Here is a 21013-nt window from a genome sequence, read left to right on the forward strand (position 1 = left end):
GGACAGTGGCCTCCAGCCCCTTTCCCGAAGCAGTACAAAGGCTGAGGGCTCAGGGGAAGCCTGTTGACCCCCAGAGTTCTTCTGGGCACCAAGAAAGGGTTGAAGAGTCAGTCCCACCAAAATGGCTCACAAACATCCATGTAGCTTCATTCACCTAGCAAGTTTAATAATGAAATACAGATGAGAGCTCCATGACCAGAAAATATGGACAGCATATCCAACAAGTGATGACAATGTATGGAACAGAGACAAGGTTCTTTGGGTAAACATGATATCTTTTATTAGATCAACTAAATCATTGCAAAATTGATCTTTACAGGCTTTCAGGGAAAAAACACCCTTCTTCAGTCAAAATGATTATGCTGGCATTTGTGTGCTCTTATGGGTGGAATAGAAACTTAAGCCAATATGCAAAATGCAGATCTGTGAAAATGCAAATGTATGGCAAAGAAGACCAACTGGGCGATAACCAATGCACCCAAATGTATAGAACAGGCATTCCTCTAAAGAGTCATAGAAAATTAGGTTTGGAAGGGACCTCAGGAGCTCATCTAGTCTAACGCCCTTTTCAAAGCAGGACTATCTCCAACTAGATCAGCCAAGCCAAACCTTTGTCACGCTGGGTTTTGAAAACCACCAAGGATGAAGCTTCCACCACCTCTTTGGGTAACCTGTTCCTGTATTTTACTACCCTCCTACTGAGATAATACTTCCTAATATCTAAACTTCCCTTCCTGTTAAGTTGTGAGGCTTGATTACCAAGGAAGGTGCTGCAGAGAATGGCATGAAGGAAAGGACAGTGGGAAGGAGGACAGCTGGCACCTGGTGATGCTGAGTTCTGAGGAGGGGCTGAGAAAAAAAAAAAACAGGCAAACTGGGCTCATGGGGTGCCAGTAGCAGTTTCTTAAAGACCGCGATGGGCATCCGCAGGCCTGGAAGAAGGGGGTATGCAGTGGGGAGGAAAGGCATGGTCAAGGTGGAAGCCAGGAAATGCTTCCCCAGCAATAAATGTCCTCCTTCCTACAACTCTGAAGCCTCACATACAAGAACCCTGGGGCTAGCAAAGAAGTCAAAGGTGACAGTGGGCCAAAGAGAGTTCTTGAATGTCATTTGGAGCCAGCTGTCTTGGGGAGGGCACCTATTGTAATGACACTTCTTCTCCCCCTGGGAAAACAGCCTGCTTTTAGAGAATGATGGGGTGGCACAGACTCTAAGGCTGATGCAAAGATTATCTCTGTGGTGGGCCAGTAGGGGGTGCTCCTGCGCTGAGCCATCCACCTCACTGCACCTGACCATCTTCCAGGCTCAGAGTGCCTCCCTGGGGGCACCTCATGTCTCGCCCACCCACTTCATGGAGCACACCTGCAAGCCTGGGGGTAACAGCTCCACCACCCAGGGTCTGGACTGATCCTGGCCCTGTGCCCCCTGGGAAACACAGGCCTAGTAGTCCTTGATGGGTACTTGACTCACTGCAAGAATCTGGGGTGCTTCCCTTAGTTTGAAGCACAAATAGTGGTTTTCCTCTGTCAGCCAAACCAAGGGGACCCCAAGGAATAATCTAGGCCCTCTCCAATAAGTCTCCCATGCTAGACATGAAGAACTTTATTGGTTACGAGTACGTTTGGAATAGCATACAGAGTAGAGCAAAATCAAAGAAATCCCATAGAGCAAAGAGCATCTATGTTACAGCAAGCTACGTATCTAGGTAGCTCTCAAGTAGTTTACACATATGTATCAATAAAAAGAGGCAGATGAAGATTCTCTCTGGAGTTCATTGATTATGAGTTTCAGGAGAAAGAGGGAGTTTCAGATGGTCCAGCTTCTCTCTGAGTTCTCATCATCCTACTGCCCCTCCTCCTGAGCAATCCATTACTTATACAGACCTTATGACCTCATTTACCCGATCCAATGAAGGCCAGCAACTGTTGGGTGCCAGCCAAGCTATTTGAAACACATCACTGGTTGCCAGGTAGACTGGAAGGGGCTCCAGTCCCCTCCCAGTCATGTTGGCATTGCTTGGAACAATAGGGAGCTTAAGCCCCCCACCCAGGTATGTGATGCCAGTCACATAGGCAGAGGGAGCAGTTTTCCCCCAACCCTCAGAAATGTATGGAGCTCAAGTTCCAACTCAAGGTTACCTGAAGCAGATGGGACCAGAGGTTTCTGCCCTCTGCAGTGACCATGGTAACCAAACTGTCACCTAGCAGAGTTTGGGGAGAGAAAGAGATGGGATTCTGCCACAATCTCCTCACAGGTTCCAACAGTATCTGTGGTGGCCTCTTCCTGAGGTGTTTCCTTTCAACTCTTAACCCAAATCAAACTGGGGAGGCCAGCCTCTGTCCTCTTTGGGTTTTGCAGTGCCCTACAAAGGCTGAACGAAGGGTGAACTGCAGCTGCAGTCCCCCAGCATGAGACTGCCTCCCTGGATGCAGACACTGGTGGGTGATGAGCCAGTATACATCTCCAAACCCTTCCTGTATTGCGGGCAGAACTATGGATGCTTCTGCATAGGGATGCACTGGTCTAGGCCAGTTTGGAGGAGTGGAGGAAGCACTTCCCACTCTCAGACCACAGAAGTGGTTTCTCCTCTGTGTGGATATGCTGGTGCCAGGCAGGTGGGAAGATTAGATGTAGCCCTTCCCACTCTGAGCACTATTATGACTTCTCCCTCATGTGAATAAGCTGGTGCCGAGCTAGGTGTGAGGACTGAGAAAAGCTCTTCCCACACTCTGAGCACTGATATGGCTTCTCCGCCATCTGGATACGCTGGTGCTGAGCCAATCTGGATGAGTAAGTGAAGCTCTTTCCACACTGGGAGCACTAATGTGGCTTCTCCCCCATGTGGATACGCCGGTGCTGAGCCAACGTGGAGGAGTGAGTGAAGCTCTTCCCACACTCTAAGCAATGATGTGGCTTCTCCCCTGTGTGGGTACGCTGGTGCTGAGCAAGCTTGGAGGAATTAGCAAAGCTCTTCCCACACTCTGAGCAATGATGTGGCTTCTCTCCTGTGTGGATACACTGGTGCTGAACCAGGATGGAGGACCGAGTGAAGCTCTTCCCACACTCTGAGCACTGATGTGGCTTCTCCCCTGTGTGGATACGCTGGTGCTGAGCCAGGTTGGAGGACTGAGTGAAGCTCTTCCCACACTCTGAACACTGATGTGGCTTCTCCCCTGTGTGGATACGCTGGTGCTGAGACAGGGTGGAGGACAGAGTGAAGCTCCTCCCACACTCTGAGCACTGATGTGGCTTCTCCCCTGTGTGGATACGCTGGTGCTGAGCAAGCTTGGAGAAATTAGTAAAGCTCTTCCCACACTCTGAGCACTGATGTGGCTTCTCCCCTGTGTGGATACGCTGGTGCTGAACCAGGCTGGAGGACTGAGTGAACCTCTTCCCACACTCTGTACACTGATGTGGCTTCTCCCCTGTGTGGATACGCTGGTGCTGAGCCAGGTTGGAGGAGTGACTGAACCTCTTCTCACATTCTGAGCACTGATATGGCTTCTCCCCAGTGTGGATACGCTGGTGTTGAGACAACTTAAAGGAGTTAGCGAAGCTCTTCCCACACTCTGAGCACTGATGTGGCTTCTCCCCTGTGTGGATACGCTGGTGCTGAGCTAGAGTAGAGGACTGAGCGAAGCTCTTCCCACACTCTGAGCACTGATGTGGCTTCTCCCCTGTGTGGATACGCTGGTGTTGAGACAACCTAAAGGAGTTAGCGAAGCTCTTCCCACACTCTGAGCACTGATGTGGCTTCTCCCCTGTATGAATAAGCTGGTGCTGAGCCAGGGTAGAGGACTGAGCGAAGCTCTTCCCACACTCTGAGCACTTATGTGGCTTCTCCCCTGTGTGGATACGCTGGTGCTGAGCCAGGGTGGAGGACTGAGTGAAGCTCTTCCCACACTCTGAGCACTGATGTGGCTTCTCCCCTGTGTGGATACGCTGGTGCTTAGCCAGGTTGGAGGAGTGAGTGAAGCTCTTCCCACACTCTGAACACTGGAATGGCTTCTCCCCCGTGTGGATACGGTGGTGATGAGCCAGGTTATAGGAGTTACTGAAGCTCTTCCCACACTCTGAGCACTGATGTGGTTTCTCTTTCATGTGGATACGCTGGTGCTGAACCAGCTTAATGGAGTTAGCAAAGGTCTTCCCACACTCTGAGCACCGATATGGCTTCTCCACTGTGTGGATACGCTGGTGCTGAGCCAGCCTGCAGGAGAAAGTGAAGCTCTTCCCACATTCTGAGCACTGATGTGGCTTCTGCTCCATGTGGATATGCTTGTGCTGAGCCAGGGTGGAGGAGTGAGTGAAGCTCTTTCCACACTCTGAGCACTGGAATGGCTTCTCCCCCCTGTGGATACGCTGGTGCTGAACCAGCTTAATGGAGTTAGCAAAGGTCTTCCCACACTCTAAGCACCGATATGGCTTCTCCACTGTGTGGATAAGCTGATGCAGAGCCAGGCTGGAGGTCTGACTGAAGCTCTTCCCACACTCTGAGCACTGATGTGGCTTCTCCCTTGTGTGGATACGCTGGTGCTGAGCCAAGTAGGTGGACTGAGAGAAACTCTTCCCACACTCTGAGCACTGATGTGGCTTCTCCCCTGTGTGGATACGCTGGTGCTGAGCTAGCTGGGAGGAGTAAGTGAAGCTCTTTCCACACACCGAGCACTGATGAGGCTTCTCCCCTGTGTGGATACGCTGGTGCTGAGCCAGGTAGGCGGACTGAGAGAAACTCTTCCCACACTCTGAGCACTGATGTGGCTTCTCCCCTGTGTGGATACGCTGGTGCTGAGCTAGCTGGGAGGAGTAAGTGAAGCTCTTTCCACACTCCGAGCACTGATATGGCTTCTCCCCTGTGTGGATACGCTGGTGCTGAGCTAGCTGGGAGGAGTAAGTGAAGCTCTTTCCACACTCCGAGCACTGATGAGGCTTCTCCCCTGTGTGGATACGCTGGTGCTGAGCCAGGTAGGCGGACTGAGAGAAACTCTTCCCACACTCTGAGCACTGATGTGGCTTCTCCCCTGTGTGGATACGCTGGTGCTGAGCTAGCTGGGAGGAGTAAGTGAAGCTCTTTCCACACTCCGAGCACTGATGAGGCTTCTCCCCTCTGTGGATACGCTGGTGCTGAGCCAGGTAGGCGGACTGAGAGAAGCTCTTCCCACACTCTGAGCACTGATGTGGCTTCTCTCTTGTGTGCATGCACCTGTGCCTTGCCAGGTTGGAGAGCTGCCTGAATCTCTTCCCACACTTGGTGCAGTGGTGCTGCACACACTTGTGCTGGGACAGGTCTTGCAAGCACATGAAGTTCTTCCTGCACTCAGTGCAGTGGTGTGTCTTCCTCCCTAGGTGGATGCACATGTCCTGAAACAGTGAGATAAAATGAGTGCAGGTCTTCCCAGTTATGACACAGCTGTGTCTTACACTTCCCCCTCTGCACATGCAGGTTCTTGACCAGGTTTATGAGGCGCACAAAGCTCTTCCCCCATTTGTTGAAGCGGTGGGGTTTTCCAGATCTACAGGTAGGGGTGAGCTCTGCCCGTGTCTTTGGCAGTGAGCTCTGGCTTGCCCCTGAGACCCTCCTCACCGCCTTTCCTTGGGTGCAGCGCATCTTTCCAGTGGCTCTTAAGGTCTCTGAGATCCACAAATTCTTGCCTGCACTCAGGCCTGTTTCTAAGTTCTACCCCTTCTCCACCCTCATGCCCAACTGGAGATACCTGGCTCAAAGCTACCTTCTCCTTCTGCTTTTGGGGTCTCCCCTGACTCTCGTGCCATGGCTCCTTCTCAGGTCTCAGGGAGTCCATCTCAACCAAACTCCTCGAGGACGTCTGTGCTGGCTCCAGGTCTGCAGACCCTTCCACAGGAGGCTGCTCCTCAGCTCTGTTCAGCATCCTGGCACCTCCTGCATGGAGAAAAGAAACTCCAGATTAGTCCCTACCTTGCTGGTAGAGGGCAGACGCTACTATTTCATCTACTGGGATGGGCCTCAGAGTAGGCCTGGACTTTTGCATTCTGTTTCCTCAAGAAAACAAGGTCTTCCTGACAAAACTCCAATTGCTGGGGTGAGGGCGGGGCAGGTCCCTGTCCTGGGCTATTACCTACTTGATGATACTCTCAGAGTATCTGGCCCAACTGTCCATACCATTAGTTCAGGCCCTGCTGGGGGAAGCACATGTTGCACATGTGCGTTAGGGCAGTGCCTGAATAGCTCCATGCTCTAAGGGGCTGAGCATGAGGGAAGGACGTAGAGCTCTGGCGCTGTTTTGTGAGATGACCAGGGCTGTGCTTCCTTCCTGCTTCCAGGGAAAGCTCTTGTGCAGGGAATGCACCCATGGAGCTTTCCTCTGCTCACTGGTCCCAGATGGCACCCATGTCACAGGAGTCTTCAAAGGGGCTAAGGCCTTGGCATGAACATGAACCAAGACTCTGTGCCAAGTCTCAGGCTTGGTGACACTCAAGGCCACAGAGAGGAAACAGGAAGGGCTGTTACCTGTCAGCAATGTGTTCCTGAGGGAGCCGTGGCACCCAGCTTGATGGACTTACAAAGGAACTTTTCTATCCTCCCCCCTCCACACACACACCCCTCATCTCACCATAACTAAGCAGAAGAAAAATTTAACAGGCATCTCGGGCCGTACGTTCCCCAGTCCTACTATGGGAGGCTTATTCAAACTTCATTGACAAAACTCGGTTGCCAGGTTAGGGAATGCTGAGGCAAGAGATTGAATCAAAGGGGGTATGGTTGACATTTGAACAATGGTTAAGGGTTCATCACAGCATCCAGCCCATTGAAGCCCTAACCACAAATGCTGGCATACTTTTCCTGGGATGACTGGTGGAAGTCCTCCCCACAAAGTTTATGAACACTCCAAGTAAGCAATCCCCTTAACTCTGTTAAAAGACTACAGTAAGATCTGAAGGTCATGCTAAGCTGAGGCTTAGTCACAACAGGTAAAATACAAAACATGCATGCTGACTTCACAGTGCAAGCACAGCTAGGCCATCTGAGAAGCCCTTGCAGTATATCTTCTATATTCATAAAAATTTCAAGCTGGCTCCTAGGTGTCCAGTTACTCCTTAAAACTTTATGTATTTCCTGGTTGTTAATCAGTTTCTTGAGATGTTCCAAACCAGATAAACCTCTGTCACTGAAAAAGCTAATTCATTTAAATTGAAACTTTTCATTTAACAGGATTTTCCTGTCAATTATGGCGTGGGACCCTCTTGATTTACACAATTAAAGGAATGCATACAGCTTTCTTATAAGGGTATAAGAAAACTTTAAAGCAGCAAACTGTGTTTCAAGAGAGCAATCTCTCTGACACCATCCACTGTTGTTCTTGAGAAACTGTGAGAAACAGATCATAGAATCACAGAAGTCGGGTGGGAAGGGACCTTGCAGATCTTCAGGTCCAACCCGCTGCCTGGGCAGGAAGAAAACTGGGCTCAAATGACCCCAGCCAGGTAGGCATCAACCCGCTTCTTAAAGACCCACAGGGTAGGAGCCAGCGCCACTTCCCTTGGAAGTCGGTTCCAGATCCTAGCTGCCCTGACTGTGAAGTAGTTCCTACGGATATCTAATCTAAACCTGCTCTCCAACAACTTGTGGCCGTTATTCCTTGTTATCCCGGGGTGCGCTAGGGGAAACAAGGTCTCCTCCAAACCCTTCTGGTCCCCCCTAGCGAGTTTATAGAAGGTCACCAGGTCCCCCCTCAGCCTTCTCTTGTGAAGGCTGAACAGGTTCAGGTCCCGCAGCCTCTCATTGTAGTTTCTGCCCTGCTGTCCCCAGATCATGTGGGTGGCACTCCTCTGGACCCTCTCAATCCCTATACCCCCTAACACTCAAAACTACAAGCCTCTGGAGGAGGCCCCATTTACTGCTACATGCACACACCACACCCCCCCGCCACATCCCCCACAAACCCCATGCCCACCCACACATCCACACAAACCCGACACACTAATATATACCCCAACAACCTCCCCCACATACCATATGCACACATCCACACACGTACCCACAGCCCTCCATAAACCACATACCCACACACCCATACTCTGTAGGGGTTCATTAATAAGAGATCTGGGGGTCTCCCACCACTGTGTGCACCCCAGGATGGTGAGGGGGGGCAGGGCATGTGCCCCTCTGATTCGTGATCAGCAATGGCAGCACAGGAAAGATATGCAGTTTCCAGGTCCCACTGGCACTCTGGCCATGGAGCGTTACTGACAGCAGAGTCAACATGGGGGGTGGAGTGGACAGACAGCCACAACTCACCTGGCAGCTGGTCCTTTGATCTTGAGAGTTCCCCAGTGTCCTCATCATCACAGACCCAGAGCTCCACCTGTCCTCGCTGGATGTTGCAGATTAAGTCAGGTGTGGGACCTCGATATCCTGTGTGGACAGTGGTTAAAGAGCATTTGTGACTGGGTACAGGATATAGAATCCAGCTGGGATTAGGGGAATGGATCCAATGAACTCAAGGTGTCTACTAGGGCCTTGATGGACAAGGGAGGATGAGCATTTAAGATGAAAGAAAAGGCACTACAGGCAGAAGCCTTCAAGAGATAATAGTCCTTGTCACCCAGGTGGATGAGGAGTGGTCATAGGAAACAAAGCACCACCCACTCCTGATTTAGAAAGGGCATTAAACTGACAGTGTCACCAGGGACAGGTGAGGAAATGCATGATCCATGGATCTGTATTTCTGAACACAAATAATGACATCTCTCAGCTGGACTAAAAGAGGCACAAGAGGGACACCAGCTCATGAACAGTTAGCGCCGACCTAGTGAAGGGACACTTGGGAGGGGTTGGATGTGTTCAAGTCAGCAGGCCCCGAAGATCTTCCTCCAAGAGTGCTGAAGGAATTGGCCTGTGTCACAGCAGAACCACTGGCATGACTGTTTGAGCACTTGTGGTGCTCAGGACAGGTCCCAGAGAACTGGAAAAGGGCCAATGTGGTCCCTATTTTCAAGAAGGGGAGGAAGAAGGATCTGGGTAACTATAGGCTGGTTACTCTCACCTCTAGCCTTGGAAAAACCTTTGAAAAAAATTATTAAGGATCACATTTGTGCGAGTCCAGCAGGAAAAAATAATGCTGAAGGGTAACCAGCACAGATTCATAGCAGGGAGCTCCTGCCTGAGTGACCTTGTTTCTTTTTACAACTACGTCGGAAAATGCTTAGATGCAGCAGTTGAGGTACATGCCATTTATTTGGATTTTAAAAAGGCCTTCAATAAAGTGTCTCATCCCATTCTCCTAAGTAAACTAAGAGGCTGTGATGTAGATGATTACATGGTCAGGTGGGTAGTAAATTGACTTATGGGACTCACCCAGACAGTGGTGGTGGACGAGTTGGTATCAACCAGGAAAGGTATAGGCAGTGCAGTCCCCCAAGGTTCAGTCCTTGGACCAGCGCTGTTCAATATCTTCATCAGTGACTTGGATGAGGGCGTGGAGAGCACTTTCTCCAAATTCAAGGACGACACTAAATTATGGGCCTAAGTAAACACACTGGTGGGCAGGAAACAGATTCAGGGGGTTAAGGACAGGGTGGACATGTGGGCAGCACAGAATAGGATGCAGGTTCACAAAGACAAACGCAAGATACTGCACCTAGGGAGAAGGAATCTCCAACACACTTACAGACTGTAAGTGATCAGTAAAGCTATACGCACTGCATCATGCACTGGCAGGTGCATAACCAACAGGTGTAGGGAGGTGACACATCCCCTCTATGGGGCACTGGTAAGACCGCAGTTGGAGTACAGTGTCCCATTTCGGGTCCTGCACTTTAAGAGGGATATGGACAACCTTGAGAGGGTCCTGAGGAGGTCTACGCGTATGATGGTTAGGGGCCTGCAGGCAAAGCCCTACATGGACAGATTGAGACCAGGATCTCTTCACCTTCTGCAAGAAAAGGCTGAGAGGTGATCTAGCAGCCATCTACAAATTCGTTGGAGGGGGTCAGCAGGAATAGGGGATACTCTGTTTAGCAGGACACCCCTTGGAGTAACTAGAAAAAATGACCACAAACTGATGGAGACCAGATTTAGGTTAGATGTCAGCAAGAACTTTTTACAGTAAGGGTTGCCAGAATCTGGAATGGGCTCCAAGGGAGCTGGGGATCTCCCCTACTGGGGATCTTTAAGATGAGACTGGACACGCACCTGGCTGGGGTTGTCTGACCCTGGCATGCTTTCCTGCCCAGGGCCGGGGGTCAGATGCAATGATCTCCTGAGATCCCTTTGTAGTAGAAAGTCCCCTTTTCCTCTTGCCTGCAGTTGCTCTCCCCTCTTTGGATATGTTTCTCTTTTTCTACCTTTTCTTCCTTCCTCTCTCTTTCACTTTAAGATAAGGAATTGTGTTTTGAAATTTGTATGTGTGCATTTTGGTATTTTTATCTACTTGTGTGACATGGCATTTGTAGCTTATATTTTATACTCCTCACCTTTCAACTTTCAGCTAAATGTGTTTTAGTAAGTTATACATGGTAACAATGTTAACAAGGGCAGGAATCAAACTGCCCTTCCCTGTATCAGGCTGGCCCCTGAAAGAGTGAGTGAATCAGTGATTGAATGTGTAACAAAGTAACACACAGCAATTATCACCTGGAAGCTGCAGATCAAGCAATGGAAGAACTCAATGGCAGACAATGTAACAACCGGGAAATCTCTAAATGTCACTGATCAAGGGCTAGAAGCCCTGGCCTGAGTTATCAACGCCAGAGACCAACTTTTGGGCTGAATATCTCCAGATCGACCACTCCCAGATCCCTATTCTAAATTCATCAACGGACTCCCAAACCTGCAAGTACAGGTAGACGATCCCTGGGGCTGACAGATGCCATCCAGTAGCCACCAAGGGGGGGGAAGTCCCACAAGGGTCAATGACCCCTGGATTGGGCAGATCTGAAAACTGGGGAGTCACCAAAGTCTGCCAGGGACAGATAAAAGGTAGTGAAAAGTGACCCTCAGTGGCGCCCTCTTGATCTCCAACTTGACCAGACATGCGGCGCGAACAGAGCACACAAACAGGGAGGACTAGGGAAGGGACTGTCCCCCCCAGGCCAGGGAGCACCCCCGGGGCTAACCCTTGGGGAGCAGGCTCCCGCGGCAGCGGATCCCCCCAGCGGGGGAGCGTAGGGGGCAGAACTGCCAGCAGGCACTTCCGGGTAGACTGGGGCGCTTGATTGGCCATTGGAGCGGGGCGGGTAATTCAAACCGCGGGCTTTAAAGCCATGGCGTGATGTAGTTCCCAGCACTCGGGAACCAGCAGCGGGAAGGAGAGGAGTCAGGCACACGTGTGTCCCGCACGCACGTGTGCCCCCTTTACCAACTGACTGACCGGAGGCGGCGGCGGCAGCAGCAGCAGCAGCAGAGGAATCGGCAGCAGGGGCAGCAGCAGCTGATCCCCCGAAGGTAAGTTGGGGGGAGGGACCCGGCGCAGCTGAGCCGGATCCGGAGGGGAAGTCCCCCGGGTCCCATATAGCTGAGCCGGTAGGGATCCGCGCTCCCGAGCTGCGCGGCGCGAACAGAGCACGCAAACAGGCGCGCTCTGTAAGAGCGTGCCAGCATTTGCGCAGGCGTTCGCGCAGGCGGGCGGGCAAGAAGGGCCAGGAGAGAGACTGCTGTAGGGTAGGGCGTAGACACCACCACACAGATCTACAAACAGCAGCTCAGAATGGTGTCTACGAGGAGTGTTGCTAGGGCCTCTGCCCAGGGGGACAAGGCTAACCAGGGCAGGTCTGAGGCCTCCACCCACACCGAGCCCATGGGGGAGCTGATGTCCCCCTACCTCCTGGCCTGTGAGGGATCCCCAGCAGGGCCAGGGGGGGCAGAGATTGGGGGCCACCACACCTGTCCGGCAGGAGCCTGTCTTAGGGCTCTGGAGGCACAGGTGAGGGAGCTCCAGGAGGAGGTTAGCAGGCTGAGGGGGATCAGGGAGACGGAGGATGAAATTGACAATTATTTCCTTTCCCTGCAGGCCCAGGCACTGAAGGAAGAAGCAGCCCGGGGAATGCCCTCCGCAGCAGAGTGGCAGACAGTCACAGCCAGGACCAGAGCAGCACGCAGAGAACCGGTACCAGCTTCTCCAGTCCGACTGGTGAACAGGTATGAGGCCCTGGCGACCCTGCAGGAGATGGAAGGGGAGGAGGAAACCCTTGGGCAAGAAGAAACACCACGTTCTTCACACACCGAACAGGTCAAGAGATCCACGAGGACCCAGAGGAGAAGGCGAAGAGTGCTAGTCATAGGCGACTCCATCCTGAGAGGTACGGAAGGACCCATCTGTCGCCAGGACCCCTCAGCACGAGAGATACGCTGCCTCCCTGGAGCAAAGATTCGGGATGTGACGGAGGTAATCCAGGCCAGAATCAAGCACACCGATTACTACCCCATGGTCCTAGTCCATGTGGGTACTAATGATGCGGCCAGGAGAACCCCCGATCACCTGATGGTGGACTACAGTGCTCTGGGCGGCGTGCTGAAGGAGTTCGGTGCACAGGTGGTATTCTCTTCCATCCTACCAGTGAGCGGACGAGGAAGACGGCAGGAGAACTGCATCCGAGAGACAACCTGGCGGCTTTGGCAGTGGTGTCTCGAGGAAGGCTTCGGCTTCCTGGACAATGATCCGCACATCACGACGAGGGACATGCTCAGCTGGGATGGGCTTCACCTGTGCCCCAAAGGTAAGCATGTGTTTTCTTCTAGGTTGGTGGATCTCCTGCAGCGGGCTTTAAACTAGGCTCGTCGGAGGGAGGGGAGTACGAGGTCGGGGGAAGCTGTGGACCACCAAACCATGTGGCACCCACAAGGACAGCCCAGCCTGAAGAAAGAGAGCATTGGAAACCTGAAAGCCATGGGGAGACCAGCACTACAGCACAGGTAAGAAACAAGAAGGTAAGAATCAAAGGGCCCCTTGGGACTCGGAGCGGGGGGGGGGGGGGGCAGCAACGGCACCAGTAGCAGGGCTCAAGTGCCTATATACTAATGCTAGGAGCATGGGAAACAAGCAGGATGAACTGGCGCTCCTGCTTGCACAAAACACCTATGACTTAGTGGGCCTAACGGAAACCTGGTGGGATTCATCCCATGACTGGGCGGTACATATTGAGGGCTATAGATTGTACAGAAAGGGCAGGTCGGGGAAGAAAGGGGGGGGAGGGGAGTTGCACTTTATGTCAGTGAGCAATATACATCAACCCTCATCAAGACAGAATCCAAGGTTGAGGAAGTAGAAGGATTGTGGGTTAGGCTATATGGGGGGCAAGGAGAAAGGGATTTGGTGGTAGGGGTCTGCTACAGACCCCCACATCAAGGGGAAGAAATAGATGCGGGGCTCCTGAGGCAACTCTCGGAGACCATAAAAGCTAAGGAGGCGGTAGTCATGGGGGACCTAAACTACCCGGACATCCGCTGGGAGACGCAGACAGCAAAGTCCCACCGCTCACGCAGGTTTCTAACCTGTGTACAGGACCTCCACCTGACACAGGAGGTGCATGGTCCCACTAGGGGGAATGCCATACTGGATCTGGTATTGGCAACAGGGGATGACATGGTAGGGGACCTCCAGATCGGCAGCCATTTGGGGGACAGTCATCACCTAATAATAGAATTCAACATAAGACGTCGAGTGGGTAAGGTAACTAGTAGGGTGAAAGTGCTAGACTTTAGGAAAGCTGATTTAAATGAACTCAGGCGATTAGTCAAGGACGCACTGCAGAGTAGGAGTTTTGATGGGATGGGAGCCCAAGAAGGGTGGCTGTGCCTTAAGGAAACGATCCTTTGGGCACAAAGCGAGATGATCCCCAAGCGAGGCAAAAGAGGGAAAGGGGCCAGGAGGCTTCCCTGGCTGACCACAGAAATCCAGGGGAGCCTAAGGGCCAAAAGGGGAGCACATAAAAAGTTTAAACAGGGAGAGATCACCAAAGACAAATATACCTCCTCTGCTCGTGCTTGTAGGGAGGCAGTTAGACAGGCCAAAGCTACCATGGAGCTGAGGATGGCATCCCAAGTAAAAGACAACAAGAAATTGTTTTTTAGATATATTGGGAGTAAAAGGAAGGCCCAGGGAGGAATAGGACCCCTGCTAAATGGGCAGAAGCAATTGGTGACAGATAGAGGGGACAAGGTTGAACTCCTCAATGAGTTCTTTGCCTCAGGGTTCCTAAGTGAGGGACACGACGAGTCTCTCACTGGGGTTGTAGAGAGACAGCAGCAAGGTGCCAGACTGCCATGCGTAGATCCTGAGGTGGTGCAGAGTCAATTGGAAGAACCGGGTGCCTTTAAGTCGGCAGGCCCGGATGAGCTCCATCCGAGGGTGCTGAAGGCACTGGCTGACATCATTGCAGAGCTACTGGCAGGAATATTTGAATGCTCGTGGTGCACGGGCCAAGTTCCAGAGGACTGGAAAAGGGCTAGCGTGGTCCCCATTTTCAAAAAGGGGAGGAAGGAGGACCCGGGCAACTATAGGCCAATTAGTCTCACCTCCATCCTTGGCAAAGTCTTTGAAAAAATTATCAAGGCTCACATTTGTGAGAGCCCGGCAGGACAAATTATGCTGAGGGGAAACCAGCACAGGTTCATGGCAGGCAGATCGTGCCTGACCAATCTAGTCTCTTTCTATGACCAGGTTACGAAACGCCTGGACACAGGAGGAGGGGTGGATGTCGTATACTTAGACTTCAGGAAGGCCTTCGATACGGTATCCCACCCCATACTGGTGAACAAGTTAAGAGGCTGTGACGTGGATGACTACACAGTCCGGTGGGTGGCGAATTGGCTAGAGGGTCGCACCCGGAGAGTCGTGTTTGATGGGTCAGTCTCGACCTGGAAGGGTGTGGGCAGTGGGGTCCCACAGGGCTCGGTCCTTGGACCGATAATCTTTAATGTCTTCATCAGTGACTTGGACGAGGGAGTCAAATGTACTCTGTCCAAGTTTGCAGATGACACAAAGCTATGGGGAGAAGTGGACACGCTGGAGGGCAGGGAACAGCTGCAAGCAGACCTGGATAGGTTGGACAAGTGGGCAGAAAACAACAGGATGCAGTTCAACGAGGAGAAATGCAAAGTGCTGCACCTAGGGAGGAAAAATGTCCAGCACACCTACAGCCTAGGGAATGACCTGTTGGGTGGCACAGAGGTGGAAAGGGATCCTGGAGTCCTAGTGGACTCCAAGATGAACATGAGTCGGCAGCGTGACGAAAGCCATCAGAAAAGCCAATGGCACTTTATCGTGCATCAGCAGATGCATGACGAATAGGTCCAGGGAGGTGATACTTCCCCTCTATCGGGCGCTGGTCAGACCGCAGTTGGAGTACTGCGTGCAATTCTGGGCACCGCACTTCAAGAGGGATGCGGATAACCTGGAGAGGGTCCAGAGAAGGGCCACTTGTATGGTTAAGGGCCTGCAGACCAAGCCCTACGAGGAGAGACTAGAGAAACTGGACCTTTTCAGCCTCCACAAGAGAAGGTTGAGAGGTGACCTTGTGGCTGCCTATAAGTTCATCACGGGGGCACAGAAGGGAATTGGTGAGGTTGTATTCACCAAGGCGCCCCTGGGGGTTACAAGAAACAATGGCCACAAGCTAGCAGAGAGCAGATTTAGACTGGACATTAGGAAGAACTTCTTCACAGTTCGAGTGGCCAAGGTCTGGAACGGGCTCCCAAGGGAGGTGGTGCTCTCCCCTACCCTGGGGGTCTTCAAGAGGAGGTTAGACGAGTATCTAGCTGGGGTCATCTAGACCCAGCACTCTTTCCTGCTTATGCAGGGGGTCGGAATAGATGATCTATTGAGGCCCCTTCCGACCCTAACATCTATGAATCTATGTCCAGCCAGAAGGACCAGCCGGCGACCCCCTTCTGGATAACACCACGTTGAAAGCAGCCTCAACAACAGACTCCAGTGCTTGTAGGATAGGTACACCTGACTTAGTAGCCTGCTACTGTGTGTGCATGTGTGTGTGTGTGTGTGGGGACCAGCCCCAAGGTTTATGATTACAGTGTTTCAATCCGCCTAATAAACTAGAATTTTAAGGATCCCGAGTTAGACATTTGTAGCCAACACCTTCTGACCCTAAAAATCTATGAAATCAGGATGTTCTGGAGAGAAAAAACAAAGTTTTCACTTTTTTTCAAGGTACCAAAAAGAAGAGGTATTGGATACACGTATGGTTGAATAACATTTATCTTATCAGTGAAATTCCATGAAAAGGACAATGAGCTTAGTGAAGATGAGCTTAGTGAAGGGACATATGGCAGTGAATAGCACCCATGAGAGATCCAGACACTGAGGCTTTTGTCTGGGAGAGAGAAAAATTCATTATGACGAGGGAAAGGAACGGATGATTTCATAATAAGTGTAGCTGCAGCATAGCAATCATCCATCCAGTGGGAAGATCATCCCAGGAAGGGTTAGGAGTGCACAGGCTGGCAAGAATTGCAGGGTTGAATGCCAAGTTCCTGGGAGTCGTGGATATGGACAAAAGAAGGCTGAAAGAGACATTTCACAGCATGGGAAAGACCATAATATACAAATGGTCTAGATGGTCTTTGCTGAGCTAGAGAAAACACTGAAGCACTTCCCACAGGAAATCTTTTGGGGCAAAGGCAAGGGAAAGAAAGCATCAGAAAAGCAAATTGACGTAGTAAAAGCTCAGTACCTCAACTCTGCACAAAAGCAAGTACAAGCCCCTGCATTAGACATCTTCTGGAAGTGAAAATTGGTTCTCACTAGGTCCTGCAGCTATGACAGGCATCTGATCAGCAGAGGAATTTTAGGAATAGCACAAGAAAGCTCCTGAGAGTGGCAGAGGAAGCTTGAGAGGACAGGCTGTGAAAAAACCCAGCAAAGACAGAGTTTCTGGTCTATGGAGATGAAGATGTTAGGAAGGGATGTGGACAGCAGCTTGCAGGGACCCCTTTGAAGACAAACTGGGGTCACACAATGTGCACACGTGTTGCCAGAGGAGCAGCTGAGGAAACACATCATCTCCTGTTGTAGCAGCAGAGGCTGGTAAGACTATCTATTGACTTGTGCCAGGTCCTAACTAGGGGAGAAAGGGAATTTAGATTTCACAGAACGGAGCATGCTAGGATTGTTAAATGTGTCTGGAGAGGACTCGCTAGGCCAGACAGGGAGGAAATCAGAATCTTCCTACAAGGAACAGCTCTTAGTGCATTCGTGCACAATGACCTGGAGATGGTGTGAACATGCTCAGAAGGCAAAGGGAGATCATGTTGCCAAGAAACTGCTGCATGTGGAAGAACCAGGAGTCACAAGAACGGGGAAGGCACAAGTGAAGGCGGCTGGAGGAAATGAAGGAGGAGATCTCAGTCTGAAATGTGAGGGAGGCCTTATCACTGACAGGGCAGTGGGGAGGAAGGGGATTTAAACCTACAGCCAACAGTTCCTGAGGATGAGACTGTTGGAACAGGGAGATGACTACAAAACTGCACAGTTCACATATCTCCCGGGGGAAGCAAGACCCAGAGCTTTACCCAGGGAAACGAGGGCTTGGTAATTCTTCAGCATCTGGTCCTGGTAAAGCACCTTGTCTTCATCGTCCAGCAGCTCCCACTCCTTCCGTGTGAAATACACAGCCACGTCCTCAAACACCTCCTGGAGCTGCAGGCACAAGCGTTGCACCATCAGTGTCTCCTGCGCCAGCTGCTCCCCACCCCCACAGCCCAGCCTGCAATCACTGGGTACTACCACAAATTGCAATCTTAGCCATGACCGGTAAGGGGACACAACTCCCCAGTCTTCAGCTGACATGTGACGTGGATGCAGACGCAGATACAGGAGTTCAGGTGCCGGCTTTAGCTCAGGTCAACCTGTGCTATTTGCTTGGTCCTTTGAGGCAGCCTGGGCAGCACGTTTAGAGGCAGGGAGCCCCAGCTCCACGCACTGTAACCCGGCCTGCCCGTGTCAGCACCCCTGGTATCTGCACTTGGGAGGGAGCTCCTGGTAATGTAGCTAGGGATGCAGCCTTCATGCTCTTCAGGTCTCTCTGCTCCCCAAATTCCTTACAGCACCCCAGGCTCCTCCTGCGCTCTGCCCCACCTGTACTCCCCACCACAAGTGAACTGGGTGCCCTGCTCACCTCTGAGCTCTCCTCCTGCTTTGGAGGCCTGCCCTGCCCCTTCTGCACTTGGCCTGGCTCAGGGATCAGGGAGCTCCTCTCCTCCAGGCTCCCTGTGCACGTCCTCTGCAGCTCCAGGATCACCGGCCCCTCCTCAGCAGGCTGCTGCTCAGCTCTCTGCAGGGTCCCAGCACCTGCATGTGGGGAAGGGAGGGCACACGTGAGCCCTGGTGCTGCTGGCACAAGGAAAGCCCTGCCAGTCTCCTGCACTGGCCTGGGATTGAGGAGCAGAGGCCTCAGTGTGTGGAAGAGGGGAGAGAAGGAAGACTCAGAATCCTGCAGCTCTTGCAAACAGACCTCCAATGGCATGAGGCTGGAGATGAGCCCCAGGAACTCTGTCCCAGCGTGGGGAGGTGATCATGGCACCACGAGGGTGCCTGCAGGGACACTGCACCCTGGGAAAGCACCTCAAGCAGTGCTGGGGCCGTATCAGATCCACATGCTAAGGGCAGGGGAGGGGAAATGCAAGTTTGGTCTGCTCCTGGGCTGTGAAATGATTGCAGGGGCACCAGGAGAACAAGAACCGCTGATCCGTGCAGCACTGACCCCACCACCATGCTGTGGAAGGGCAATTTCTGCACCGAGGGACGGTGCTCACGCTGCTGGAGAGTGGAGAACCACCGCTCCGTCCCTGCCCCTGGGATCGAGCCTCGTTTGGGCCACCAGCCTGAGCAGCTTTCATCTGCTCTGGTTCAGGGAGTCTGCAGCAGGACACAGGCCTGGGTTAGGTGCACCCAAACCATCCAGGTCTCATTTCTCCGTAATGTGCACCAGCCCCGTATTGGACAGAGAGCTCATGGGGGCACGAGGAAGGGGCAGTGAGCACTGACAGCTCGGACGTGAAGTACATAATAGCTGTTATCCTGGCAGCATGATATTGCCCTTGCATTGTGCGGCCTCTGTGTGCTGGGTGCTGCACTCATGCAGGGAGAAAGATCAGGGCCTCAGCCCGGAAGCAGTCCACCCCCAGCGATCACGTCTGTCCTGGCCCAGCCACGCAGTTATGAACATTGCAGCCCTGTCACTGTCAGAGGCAGACACCTGTGCATCTCCCCCAGGCTGCAGGACAGTCATTCAGGCATCCGTATCTCCATCGTGGATCTCACCTGACTCCTGTGGGTGCTCCTCTATGGGGACGTGAGGTGGCTTGCCCTGAGGCCCCGGGGTTTCCCTCTGTCCTGACTCCTCCAAAGGCCTGTCTGCAGGATGGGCCTTGGGCTGCTCCGGGCAGGGATCACCAGGGCCCTGCAGTGCCCCCAGGGGCTGCATCTCGTCGGAGGGCCCCTCCTCGACCTTCACCCTCACTGCGACCTGGGGACGAAGAAAACATGTCAGTGCTGAGCCGGGATGTGTGAGCGATGGGGCTGGGAGGGGACGCTGTGCCAGCACATGGAGGTGCAACAGTCTCACCTGCAGCGTCTCATCCTCCCCCTGACCCGGCTGAAACCCCTCGGCCACGGCCACGGCCTCAGCGCAGATCTTCACACCACGACCCCGCGCCCGGCTCCGCATCTCATCCCCGGGGCAGGATGGCAGGCACTGCTCCAGCACCACCAGCTCCAGCACCTGCTCCTTGCTGCGGCGCTGGGGCTCCAGCCAGAGCACACGCAGCTCCCGCAGGCAGGCAGGCAGGCAGGCGGCTGCAAACCTCCCGCGGCCCCGCGGCTTCCCCGTAGCCCAGGCCCCGCAAACGGGGCCCCAGGTCTCTGGGCCGGGCAGGTCGTGCCCCGCTGCGAGCTGGGGGGGCTCCGCGGGGAGCCCGGCCGGCTCCTCCTGCAGCGCCTGCTCTCCTGCCGCCGCGCGCCTGGTCGCGGGTGGACGACACGAGGGCCGTGTCCAGCCCCGCAGCACCCCGCACCCCTCCCCCGCCGCGGGGGCTCCTGGGAGCTGAGCACGACCCCCCCCTCCCTCAGGTCCTGCCTGCTCGTCGCGTCACACGTGACGTCACAGACCGCCCCCCCGCGCGTTAACCCGGGGGAGATGCTGGCGGACAGCACACCTGGCCGCGCCCGCTGCCCTGCGCGAGGGGTGCTGCGCTGCGCTGCGCTGCGCTGGGAGCTCAGCCCCGCACACTGCCCCTCGCCGCAGAGGTGCGAGGCAGTCTTACAGGCGTTTGCTGTGCCGTTCAGCACCGCTCCCTGCTCCTCCGCGGGGACCAAACCCTCCCCTAGAGCCACCCCCTGGAAGAGGGGAGCTCGCCCTGCAGCCCCAGGAAGAAGCCTCCCCCCTCAGCTGCCGGCTCGCTCCCGGTGTGTGGGGGGGCAGCTTGTTCACGTGCCGTAGGCAGGAGGCAAACCCTGTGCCCTGCTTCGCCGGGCAGCCTAGGCCACGGCACTGACCCGGGGCCAAAGGGCTCCTTTCACAGAGCAATGCATAAACCAAGCGCAGCTGGCAACAGCTGACCCGCAGCGTGTGTTAGCTCCCTCCACCTTCTCCAAAAGCCGCCTGCCAGGAGCTGCGCCATCCGCCTGCACGGCATGCTGACCCGCTGCACCCTGGAGAGGACACTGGCCTCGCTCGTGTGAGCAGACCGGGCCTCCTCCACCGCTCCCGGCAGGACCATAAGCTACGGGGAAAAGCAAGATCCCTGCAAGGAACCAGCAAACTTTCTCTGCCTCCCTTGACAGGGGGTGGGAGGTGGAAGGGTTTCGAAACTGGCTGATCTCACAATACATTTCTGCGTGTCCTTAAGAGACGTGAACAGTCCCAGTGGCCCAGCCCACAAAACATGGGTTTGTAATACTTAGGTTCTGGAGCTTGAGCCCTATCGAGGGTGGAATTGATTCATGAGGCAAAAAAGGAAAAAAACAGTCAACCTTTGGTGATTAAAATCTAAGCATCGTCTTGGAGCAAAAAGTACCAAAAT

General features: G+C 53.4%; 1 protein-coding gene across 1 annotated transcript; it reads right to left on the reverse strand.

The window, feature by feature from the left end:
* Positions 1–254: 254 nt before the first annotated feature.
* On the reverse strand, positions 255–20014 carry LOC132248238 (zinc finger protein 420-like). The gene is made up of 7 exons (XM_059721172.1): positions 19558–20014; positions 19254–19458; positions 18109–18281; positions 17504–17630; positions 8276–8392; positions 5730–5899; positions 255–5361 (listed from the first exon to the last, which is right to left on the reverse strand). Exons 1-7 carry the CDS (start codon positions 19657–19659, stop codon positions 2821–2823), a joined length of 3435 nt encoding a protein of 1144 aa, XP_059577155.1. The 5' UTR covers positions 19660–20014; the 3' UTR covers positions 255–2820.
* Positions 20015–21013: the final 999 nt, after the last annotated feature.

Source organism: Alligator mississippiensis, chromosome 2 (assembly GCF_030867095.1).
Source record: "Alligator mississippiensis isolate rAllMis1 chromosome 2, rAllMis1, whole genome shotgun sequence".
Taxonomy (NCBI): Eukaryota; Metazoa; Chordata; order Crocodylia; family Alligatoridae; genus Alligator; species Alligator mississippiensis.